Source organism: Zonotrichia albicollis, chromosome 1 (assembly GCF_047830755.1).
Source record: "Zonotrichia albicollis isolate bZonAlb1 chromosome 1, bZonAlb1.hap1, whole genome shotgun sequence".
Lineage (NCBI taxonomy): Eukaryota > Metazoa > Chordata > Aves > Passeriformes > Passerellidae > Zonotrichia > Zonotrichia albicollis.
In genome coordinates this window covers 89,356,944-89,369,290 of record NC_133819.1, presented here as the reverse complement: position 1 = coordinate 89,369,290, position 12,347 = coordinate 89,356,944, and the positions used below count along the sequence as shown (strand labels likewise).

Genomic DNA, 12,347 nt, shown 5'->3' with positions numbered 1-12,347 from the left:
AAATGTAGAGCAGTATTTTCCCAATTAAAACCTTGATCTCCATGTTTATCAGTTATAGGGTAACTCAGCTGATGTGAAAAGGCAGAAGTGGTTCAAATGCTGAGTTGTAGTAAATTCATTCACCTTCCAATACTTTGATATTTGAGATCAGAAGCTCATGGATCTGTAGGTTCAAGTGGAGGCCTCCTGCTGGTATGGGAGGTCAGACCTTTAGTATGTTCTGTTACTAGGGTTTATTGTAACTACGTGATCACTTGAGTTTTCCTAAAATAATGTTTGCAGTGGAAAATTCCAGATAACTGTGAGCAGGACTCAGCCCATCTGCCACTGAAATCTGCCCACAGAGTTGCTTGGTTGCAGGATAGATTATTAAAGGCAGGAGGACAAACTTGAGGAGGATGTGAGTGCGAACTCACAGCTGTTTGATCTCCTCTTTAGAGTCACATAATCTCCTCCTCTCCTAAACTCTGATTTCTCTGTTCTATTCTAAGTGGTTTAGTATGAGAGGTTCTTGACCTCCAGAGAAAATGAGAGTGCAGAGTGCTTTGGCAGCTGGGAGGATGAAACTTGGCATGATGATTGTCAGCTAGCTGCAGGTCAGGTGGTTTCTGCAGAATTGTATGGAGTGTTCCTGGCCATTGTTATCTCATGGATTTTGTACACATGGTGCAGGAAGCAGAGGGCAGAGTTTTCTAGCTCAGCTTCTCAAATTTGGGGTTTTTTCCTACAATTATTTTATTAAATAGAGAAAAGCAGAGGAGTAACCTCTATCCCAGACCACTTTATTTTTTCCAGCATAAAAATGTGTTTTAAACATGTATTTTTAAACAGGAACATCTCTCACGTTGATGACTTTTGTATAATTATATAATGCAATGTGCCCAGTGAAAGAGGTTAGGAATTTAAACTAATAACTAATTAATAACTTTATTATTCTTACAGTAGATTTCAGAGTATAAAAAAAGTGCATCTCAACAGAGAAGACGAACTAGCTTTTAATTTAAAATACAATGCAACTTCCTAGTGGTCAGTGGATAAATTATATGTAAGACCATTAGCATTTTTAAACTTAGATAATTTAAAGCCTTTTCAGTGATTCTTTTAATGTGTTCAAAAACTGTGTTGGCCTTCATGATGACATTACTGTGAACTATGGGAGAAATGCAGCACAAAATATTTTACAGAAAAATCTGAAATAAAGAAAAAACCAAACAACACCACACGTTTTTGCAGTGGACATTTTCATTTTGTGATAGGAAAAGACGGACTAAAGCAGATGGGACAATACCAAGTACTGGCTGTATTATGCAATGATCCTTATGAGAGGTAGAGGAGACCATACATTGAATGATCCTGGGATGCATAATCACCTGCTATGCTTGGAATGAAGGTGTGTGCTGGTATCTGTCAGTAAAACCACGCACTCCCTGCTTTCCTTCTGTCCTCTCATTTTAATTTGTACCAGTAGCCAGAGATGGCCAGGCAACTTCAGGGAATCACATTACAGGCTATACAATGCACTACTGCTCACTGCCACCTATGCTAATATGCTCTATTTTACTTTATTTAACAATCCCTTCAGTCCCTGTGAAATAAGGGCAGTATGTGCTCTGCACAGGCCTAAGTGCTGAGAGAAGAAATGAATGTGTTCTTCCTTGCTCATCTCCAGTATCAATATTAGCAGCCAACCAGCTCTGGCTGTTCAGAGCTGTCTGGGACTCTCCACCTGAGGCAGCCACAGTTAATTTTGTTGTTGCAGCTTCCTTTACCAGCAACATGTGCAATACAGTGAGCTGAAAAGTGGAGAGGGATTTGGGCACCTGACAGTGCTCAGAGAATATCCATGACAGGATAGGGACTCACTGCAGGGCACAGTGTGTGACTCTGACTACAATGGCAATTTGTAGAGGAAGAGGAGAAAATGGGTTGAGGACCTGTAGTCATGGACTGCATCACATTTGTGGTTTGAGTGTAGCATGGTGTTAGTTGCCATTATTTTGGACCTGTCAGAAATATCTTGAGTGGAAGGTGTTGATTATTTCCAAGTATCTGCTAGTTAGCTAGGGTTACCCTTTAATGCCTGTTAGCATGCAAGAACTTCCTGAAGCTCTGATTAAAAAGAAGATTTATTTTCTTCATAAAGCCTCTTGCCTTCAGTGAAGGGTAAGCAAATGCTTCAGCTATTTCCTGAATAAGATTGCTGTCCTGAAGTGGAACCAAAACAACTGAATGTTGCAATAGGGAACTGAGAAACTTTGTGGTCTTCTTCTGTTTTTCTGATTTTTTAGTTTATTCTGCTCTCTATATCAATCAAATCCTGTAGAGATCTGTTGGATTCATGGGAGGATGTATTACCAATTAATGATCTTCTTTTTTGGAAGGGACATTTGTTAGCAGGAAATTCTTGCAGCTCTCAGATGATCACCAGCTGTTCAAATGCATTTTGTAGTCTAATTATACAGGATAACCAAAAATGCTGTCTCTCCAAAGAATAATTTCCACTAAGAACAAAAGCGTATTCTTCAGCTGATATTGCAGTCTTTGGGCTGATTCCTCTCCTAAAAAAGACAGGGCAAAGGTTCACATAGATGAGTTGCTGACAGTTTGAGGTACCTGGATAATGTAATTTCAGACGACACTGTCAGACCTAAAATTTCTGTTTACCACAGAATTTTCATCCACAGTTGCATAAAAAAAATGCCAAATAATATTATAAATTAAGGAGGTTGATAGAACATATTTCTTGTCCTAATTTTTATTTTTCTATTTTCTGTGTTCGGTATAGTTGACTGTGCTGTGGTGAAATTGTTTTTATTTCAGTTTTGATGCTTTAAGTTTTCAGTTCTACCATGCCTGCCCTTAGCTTTCTATAGTCAGGCAGTCAGTGTCAAATTGCTGCTGCAGGCTTCTATAAAAACAGGAAAAGTTTATATGAGATATTTTAGGTTCTGTCAAGTTTTGGGTTGATCACATGATAAACAAAAATGTGAATTTTAATTCATCTAGCTAGTGCTTCCAGACATGCTGTTCTTCATAGCATCAGGCTGTGCCTGACATATCTTTTACTCAGTAGGGTTTTGCTGAAGTCTTTTGTTGGCTAATTCATGTGAGATGTGCTCAGCTTTTCTATAAGAATTCAACAAAGTTCAGCTGTAAACTTTTCTCCCCATTCAACTGTGACTAGAAAGCATACGTGAGCTGAAGAATATGTTGGTGGCCAGCTTTATATTACAAGAATGGTATTAATATTTTAACATTCTGGAGAAGAAAGCAGATATTAATGTCACCCAAAGGCATTACTAAAATTGCTCTCTTTTTGGATTTCAAGATTACCATCTGTGTAGCATCAGAAACAGATGTTCTTTTCACCAGAAAAATGTATGTGAAAGCAAGGACAATGTTCTTGTATGGGCTATTCAATGTAAAGGCTGTTATAGGCATAATGGAAGAACAGATAGCAAAGAAGACAATGTGTTTTGTCGTAAGGGAATTTAAAGAAACTATTATTCTCCCAGCAAAACCAAAAGCTTCAGTGGCAGAGATTTTCTCAAATGGATTAATTGGTAAAGTGGTCCCATTTTATGAAAAACAAGTTTTTTCAGAATTTTGAATTTCACAGTTTTCCTGCTTTCTGTTTGTTTGGTTTTGCCTCAATTCATAAAATTCCCATAAAATTTCTGTGCTTTGTAAGTTAAATGAAAATTTCTGGAGGAATAGGTCCTAAAAATTGATGAGTTATAAAATTGAAGACAGTTTTCAGAGTGTTTCGGAGACTCTTTATTCTTATAGCTCTGTTAAACTGTATGATAATATGTAACAACTTTCAGTTATTTATTTTGTCAGCATTGTGCAGTGATATCTTTATCTTTGATTAATGGATTCTTTTCCTTCTCTTTTCCTTTCAGCATTAAACTCTTAATGCAGCAAACATTTTTTGAACCCTTGTACCCCTCCCAATGTTTTCCCAGGTTACAGAATGGCCAGTAGGAAACCAGGGTTTGCTGTATGACCGCAACTGGATGGTTGTAAACCAGAATGGAGTCTGCATGACTCAGAAGCAGGAGCCAAGGTTGTGTCTTGTGAACCCTTCAATTGATCTGAAGCAAAAAATTATGGTCATTCAGGCAGAAGGTTGGTAAACAATATCCTTTCCTTGCCTTCTTTATTGGTGTTGGATTTCTAGGCAGGGACACCTGCATGCTCCCACCAAACTACTGAATGCTGTGCATGCTTACTTGTGACTTCAGGGACAAGTTCTGTGCCAGCTGTGGGCAATGAAGCCCATCCTGTTAGATGCAGCCCTGGGAGACTTCCTAATTTATTGTTGGGCAGGCAGAGAGTAGACAGTGACTCCCTATGTGCAATCACTAAGTGAATGCTCCAGGATGGAGAAAGGAACAGACAGATATGGAAATTTACTGACTAGTGTCTCTCCACAGCATGAAGTCCCATAGCCTGAAGGGATTGTTAATCCTGCAAAGGTAAAGGAATAGGAGTCTTAACATTAAACACCTTGGACAAAAACCTTCCCATTTTGGATCTCTCTTCCTCCTTCCATCTGTGGGATTAGAGGGGTAAAGTCTTCAGTGGAAATTAGTATGAATTAAAATAAGGACCAGACATTATTTAACTCAATTAAATACTTTCACTAGCAGGCAAATATTTTATGATGTTTGAGCTTCCTGGGAATTATCAAAATCCTTTTTATTCACTGCTGAGGGGGGAAAAAATGAAAAAAATATGTAAAGTGTTACAGAAAGCCCTTTACTACTGAGGGGTGAAAATAATTTATTTTCATAACAGTGCCTTTGCCTCTGAACACTGGAACAGGTTTGAATTGACAGAAGTCATTACTAATGCTGAGTTTGCTTGTGTCTGAATGGTGTACATCATTTCCCTGGGGTCCCACATTTACTCAGCCAATAATGTCTTAACCACTAGTAACACACATGCCCACATTTTCAGCAGCCAGAGCAAAACAAGGGAACCTATCTTCAGATTTTTCACCCTTTTTTAGAAAGCCATATGAGAGGATCTGTAACCACAGTCTCCTTTCTGTGTGTACATTAAGGTTGCCGTAATCTCCAACTGTCTGAGCACTCTCCATAGAATTAAATATGACCTGTTGATTCGTTTTCTCTGAAATAGGTTTCTCAAATGTACATTTTGATACTTCCACTAATTTTCTCTTTGCTATTTTCTGTTTCCAATCCCAAACACAAACTAGTCTCTTCTTAGGGATCCCAGACTTGCTCACTGACACATACACTGCTGCTTTCCTCTCTTTCCTTGGCACTATTTCCTTGAAAATCTGTCATTAATTAATTTCAATTCTACATGGAACACCTTGCACCTCAAATTTCTGTAGTAGACTTGCACAGACAGCCATCTCCCACAACTTTTAAATTATCAAGTGCTTCAGAACTAATTATTTCTAGAGATTTGTTTCCTTACCATCTCACTTCCTTTCTGACCATTCTGAGTCTGTTCTTCATTTTTTTTCCTTACTAGCACTCGTTCAGACAAGTGCCTAGCCATTAGTATGTTCACCTGTCAATAACACCTGTCAGTAACACCTGTCATACTTCAGGGAGTCAGGAGGAAGTTTTCCCAGACAAAAATGACAGTCGAGCCACCCATTTCACACTGAGATTTACAGTCTCTTGCCACAGTTAGTGCTGGGGTGAAATTTGCCTTTAAATTCTACATTTTCACTGTCATTTGCCTTTCCTTCCTATGAAAGTTAGAACCATTTCCCCACAGAAGTGATTGTCCAAGTCCATCGATCATTTTTCTACCCAAAAGTAATTGATCAGTGTGCTCTAATGGCAATGTCATTGCCATTTATTTACAGCCTGCTTTGGTACAGCCAGTGTGTAAGAATGGAGTCATTTTATTCTTTGTATAATGACTCTAGCTGCCAAAGTCCTAGCCCATGAGGTGATCTGGGGCCTCTTTTCTAGTAGTCCTGCTGGTTGGTCTTGCAACCTGTGGCATTTTTTTTAAATTCTTGACAGTGAGATAATGGGAGTCTTTTCCTTGGGGAGTCTATTCCAGAGCTTACTGCTCCTCAGATGGCACAATGATGGGAGCACACACAAACCAGCAGGATAAGGCTGAGCACATAAAACTGTAGGAAGTTGTTCCAATATTTATAAGGTTTTCTTTCTTCTTACCTGCAGTCTAAATCCATTATTTGTTTGTTGGTGTTAAATTTTTAATCTTTATCTTTTATCCCTTCACAAACATAGGTCAGTGTTATGTCTTCCACTTAAATAATTTCATGGCAGACAAATTTAATTTAATAAATTGACTCTTTCCTCACAAATCCCATGTTAATCCCTGCTGCTTTTGTCACCACACCTCCAGCCTGTCTGTAGTTGGTTGCAAACGTGGGGCCTGAAGCTGAATGCTGCCAGTGAGCAGTGATCCATGTGATGGGGAGCAGTGGAACCCACTAGAGCCAGGCTGGTTGTTCTGAAGTTCAGCAGTGATCCATGGGGTGGGGATCACTGGAACTCACTTGGGCCAGACTGGTTGTTGTGAAGCTCAGCCTGTGAGCAGAGATACATGTGGTGGGGAGCAGTGGAACCCACTTGAGCCAAGCTGATTATTCTGAAGCTCAGAACCTTAGCTGCCTGTGTTGGTGGCCGATGCTATTTCAGATCCGTAGCTCTTGGCCTGGTGACTGACAGCTGCCTCCAGGTCTCCTCCTGCTTTGCTCCTTCGTCCACATGGAAGGCCACCCACCCAAACCGCCTTTGCTCAGCCACAGCCGCATGCATCTTTCCAAGCTGAGCTTTGTTCCCTCCATCTCTTCTCCCCCTGCCCTCACAGTCCCTGTGCTGAGTTTCTCTGTTCTCTCCATTTCTGCCATGCCCTTGCTTTGGTGACTGTGCAGGCCCAGCGCTGCAGGTGACGGTGACAGCACAGTCCAGCTGCCTGCCTCTGCAAGGAGCCGTACCCGCGGTGCTTTCCCTGCCAGCCCCGCTGCTCTCCGCGCTTTTCCTGTTGGGAGCACAGCCTGTGGCTCACACCTCTGCCCCGGGCAAGCTTTGCTGGCTGGAGGGGCTCTCTCCAAAAGAGAGAGCCTAAGGCAAGCGTGCTCCTGGAATAGGGGCTCTGGTAAGTGCCTGAAGCCGAGTGAGCTGGATCCCGCATAGCTGGAGTATACAGCGGTTTTTAAGTGCGTTTTGCTGTTACACTGTTAGATTATGGTGAATGCTTTATCTGTGCCACTCTTAAAACATAATGAGTCTGTTCTCTCTTCCCCTCCGGCACACGTGTTCCTCTCCCTCTAGAACTTTTCATTAGCAGAAAATTTGTTTATGGCTATTTTATTTCAATGTGGCTTAATATTCTCTGTCCAAGAAAAATTTGTCAGCATGATTTAGTGTGACTGTAACTACTTTAACACCTTTTGCTGAATTCCCTGTGCTGAGACACCCTTTCAGGGTTGTTCTTTAACCCCTGCATGTTGGGTGTCTCTGTAGCCCCAGCTGTGGAAGGGCAGAACTTGCTGTCTGACCAACCCAGATGTGCCACCCATTCACTGTGGGCAGCAAGGATGGCAGAGTGGGGCTCTGCACTAGCCCAAAGCTGCCTGAAGGCTTAGGATCTTTGCCTGGCATGCCTGCAAAATTAGTTAGCTTGCATGGCAGCTGGGGAGCTCCAGGTGTTTCCTGGATCTCTGACAAAGGGGTTAAGTGAAAGCAGAGGGAGAGGAAGGGCTTGTGTGTGCTCTCTCACTGGCTGTACTTTTCTTCCTCAGAGGGAATGAGATTTTAATTTTGAGAAACTGCATTTATTAATTTTTTCAGAATTATTTTCTTAGGCAATGCGGTTGTAACAGGCATTCCCTATTTTGTTTACTGTTCAGAATGTAACAAAGCCTTGCTATCACAGAACCCACTTTGAGAAAATCAGTGTACCTAACTCCAAATCAGACTTCATGGAAAGAATTTCATGTGTCTTGAATGAAGTTATTAGAGGTTTGGCTCCCAGTAACTGAAAGGTAGGCAGGAGCAAGTGCCTTCATTTCCAGAAACCCTATTACTGGAGTGAGAATCAAGGGAAATCTCAGTGTCCTCCTCCATCAAATACGTGGGAGCACAGATTACATTGCACTTGTTCCTGACCTACACAAATGTGTAGCCAAACAGAATTCAGCTGAGAATATATTTCTGGAAAAGACTAATTTCTCTTTTTCCATTTTAGCTAACAATCAGCATTAATCTGGCAAGTTGAGCATTAGCTTGTCACTGCGCAGTGGGAGAAATTCTGAGTGTTGAGGATGCATCTTAAAATATTGGAGTAGAAAGATGCTAGCAAAACTGAGCAGCTAATTGCACTTTATGGAGTTTATTGTGCCTTCAAATAGTCATGTGTTACTGCCAATAAAAATAATGGGAATTAAGTGCATACACTGATGAAAGAATATACATGAATGGTTTATATTTCAGTCTATTGAAATAACAGATCTCTAATTTTTCCATTGACTGAAAATAGGAGCTATAACGATAAGATTTTTTTATATTAATACTGTGAGCACATCTGTGAATTTTATTATCAAGCAAATTACCATGGAGAATGACAGCTTTTGCACTTTAGTAACTGGCAATACTCTGTTTTATTTTTTTTGCCCTAAAGACAGAATAAAATTGTAATTAACAATGTTTAACTGACCTAAACATCACTGTAAAATGTGTACTGTTCAATAAAAATGTGATACACTTGCTGGTATGTAAAAGCCTTTTTAAAGCCCTGAAATTCTATTTTAAGAAATTTTGTGAGTATGCCTTTCTTAGGAAGTATTTGAAAGATGTAACAGTTAAGAGTGCTGCAGGATGAAATATTTCAAACTCATCTTTTCCAGAAGGAATGATACTAATGTTTAATTGTTTCAAAGCCCAAGAGTTCTAGTTGATAAGATAGTAACATTGGCTTTTTTTCAGGTTGTTACAGGGTAGTTCAAAACATTTTTACCTGTATTATTTTCTTAAGTGAACCCAACTTTTCCCCCTCTATCTTCACTTATGACATATTAACCAAAGAAGAGGTACACCACTTTCTGTTTTGTAAAACATGCATGAAACAGAACTGATAGTGGTGTTACAATGAATCTGAACTACATTTTATTACTCTGCAGAAGAAAATAAGCCAACTTGATTTCACCATATCACAGAGCTGGTAGAGCATGATTTTTTTTTTTGTTTTACAATGTTGTATAATATAAAAATATGTAGTTATAATTCTGGGAAATGGTGGGGAGGGTGTCAAAGTTTTGGTTAATATATGTTGCAATGTTGCAGTGTAATAGAAAAGCAGGATTTATTGCAGTCGCACAGTAAAACACTTTGTTCTTCATTTAAGATTATTGTTTTCAATTAACAGAAAGAAAAGTAGTACAGCTTTTCTTTTTGGTTCTAGCAAACTACAGTATTCTTTCCGTGTCTTTGGCTCATTCTGTTCAAGATGAGAAAGATGTGGGTGAAATTAAAATGGATCATTACCAGGGAATCCTCAGCTGGTTTAAACTTGGAGATGAATAGATGGGAATTATTGTCTCATTTGCAGTTTTCCATACATTTTGTCTTGTCTTTAAATTATCATAGTTTTGTCTCACAGTATATTTCTTTTTTGAAAAGACTGGGCCTCTTTTTTTCTTCCCCTCCTCCTCCATCTTTCATCTTTCAGATCACTCAATCCCTCTACTCCAACATGATAGTGTTTAACATCATCTCCTGACTTGTCAGAGGAACCATCCTTTCAACAGAAACCGTGACTGAGGCCATAATTCCGTGCCAGTTTTGCTGCCTGAGATAAACAGAGAAGGAAATTACTCAAAGCTGAAATTGTGTATTTTTTAAATATGCTTTGAGTACCAAGGTCATCTGCAGCCTTTGCACTTTGTTTTATCATTTGGAGCCACCTGCCGGCAGAGAATATAATTCTAGCAAAAAGAAAAAGGATTTTTTTTTTTTAAATTTGCTGTTAGTGAAGCTGCTGTGACTGTGCAAAGGAGCAAAAATAGCAACTTTTTTCATGTTCCTATCATTCTTCATTTTTTTTTATTTAAATATGACTTTCTGTCTTCCCACCTAGGCATGGACCCAATATGTGTACCACTAGAAGACAATACTGGAAAAGAGGCTGTGACCTGTGAGAGTAAGGTCTGTTCACACAGGTAAGGGAGAGCAGAGAGGTACTGAAGCTGAAAATTACTGTAGTGGCACTCAGGATGTGAACATAGACAGAATGTACACGCAGACTGAAGTCCTTGAAAAAATGGTGGAAAGCAATGAATGATTAGTGAACAAGGAGAGTGGTCCTATTTAAATAAGTAAGTTGGGATGCCCAACATGTCTGATAGAAAATAGTAAAAAATTTTGAGACATGAAAAAAGGAGAGGAAGGACAGTACAGTTAACTGACTTTGTGAGATCTTTTTATTTACTTGCTCCAAGCATGAGAAAAGGAGGTGTCCCCAGTTACCTCTCAGAAGGACGTGAATTCAGTTCTCACATTTAATAGTGATGGTGTTAGCAGCTTTGCCCATTTCATACCACATGGATTTAAAACTGCTAGAACCTTCTAAAGTTATAAACAGCTTTCCATATTTGCAATCCTTTTTAATTTTGTTTTGACCACCCATGTTGTTCAGTGTCCCCTTAACAATCTTGACTGCAGGTACGTAAGTTAAATAACATTAATTCTAATCAGTAGACATACCACTTCAGTGAATATAACATTAGGAATAAAATTATTTCCTATCCATAAACTTAAGTGTTTATTCATCATATTTTCTAAGAACTTCCTGCAGTCTCATTAAGTTTTCTGAGTGGCAGTGTATCAAGTGCCTTCCTAAAGTACATTTGCATTATCTACTGTGTTTCTTTTCAATGAGTCTCTTGGTAAGTCCAACTAAAAGAGGCACTTAAAGATTTATGTCTTCCTTTCACCAAGGTATACTAATTTTTTGTAGCCCTCTACATTTGCTTCTCTGAGTAACACATAAACAAACCAGCAAAAGACCTGGCAATTTCCCCATGGAGCCATGCAGAAAATTATCTTCTCCTTCTTTTCTACTAGCTATTCAGATGATAAAGAGGATCTTTTCCTCAGAAGTGTATTTTCCTCAGGTAGTGGAACCCACCCAAGAGTCATTTGTTTTAACCATCTGTCCCACTTCCCTTAGTGTTGACTCATCCCTAGCCTCCCCATGGTAAGCCCATCTATTACAGGCTATAAAAAAGCCTGAGTTATCTTTCTCTCTGTGTGCATAAAATTTGTTTCCATACTGTTTATTGTAGCTTCTCTTTCATGTTACTGACTATGTCATTTTTATTGTATCAAATTGGAAGTTTTCATGGGAAACTTTCTTAGAGTTCTGTGAAGGAAGGAAAGAGAATGAACAAGAAGGGGGTTGTGAAAAAAATTTGCAGGGAGTGGACTGTGACTAGCAAATAAACAAAAGAAGTAAAGCAAGATGAGTTGAACAACATTGATGAGGCTCTGAAACTGCTCAGAGACCCAATAGCCATTTATGCCCGTTTCCAGTGTTTCAGCAGAGGAGCCTCCAGGGCCAAAAATAATGAGAAAAACAGTGCTTTGCAAGAGGACAGGAGGTGATTTGTGGTCAGGGGTCCTTTCTGCAACATGTTTAAGGTGAGCAGTGGGGCCAAAAGTCTTTGTTAAAAGGCTGTTATTAGAAGGAAATGCCTAGTGAATGTATTTTCTATTTATTAGTTCTGTTCTCTGATGCTGTTATTTCATCCAGTTCTGTTGGCTTATTCTGAATTTAGACTGAGATAACTGAGAAAAGTACATGATGTAGAATCTGCAAGCAGTCATGTGAGGAAGTTTAATTTTGCAGCAGCCGTGGAAGTTTAATGAGCCCAAATTTCCCTTCTGAAGCAATTCATCAGCGTTAGCCTTCATCCCAGAGGGGGCTGCTCACTTCAGAGGGACCTGGCTTTCTGGTACAATGTCTACCAGTGACATAAATGATGAAAGTAGAAGCAATGTTGACAGGATTGATGCTGAAGAGGACCCTAAATGCTCAAGGTTGCTGCTCTACTGAAATAAGGAGGGACACAACCTCCTCTTTGACAGGTTGCAAAATCAAAGAGATCAAGGGAAGTGTAGCAGTGGTAGAAGACAAAGGTGTAGTTAAGAACAAGGTGAACTGAGCCTGTTGTATTATATCCCATGGGATCAATATTCAGACTTCATCTGTCCTTGTTTCTTGTTCTGTAAATTACCCTGCTAGAGGGACCAGTTGTAATGCACTGAAGCTAAATGACATAATAGAAAGATGAGTGGGAAACTCAAGGCAAACAGCAAGTG

At 39.5% G+C, this 12,347-nt stretch overlaps 1 protein-coding gene across 3 annotated transcripts in view; it reads left to right on the top strand.

The window, feature by feature from the left end:
• Positions 1-12,347, top strand: part of MOCOS (molybdenum cofactor sulfurase) — a 210,396-nt gene that overhangs the window by 178,238 nt on the left and 19,811 nt on the right. For 2 of the 3 annotated variants that reach the window (XM_074546568.1, XM_014264245.3), the window contains exons 9-10: positions 3,969-4,131; positions 10,105-10,186. In XM_074546568.1, the coding sequence (XP_074402669.1) occupies positions 3,969-4,131; positions 10,105-10,186 (245 nt within the window). Of the gene's footprint in view, positions 1-3,968; positions 4,132-6,901; positions 8,431-10,104; positions 10,187-12,347 lie in introns of those variants that run through there. The other variant, XM_026791008.2, reaches the window with a different exon arrangement.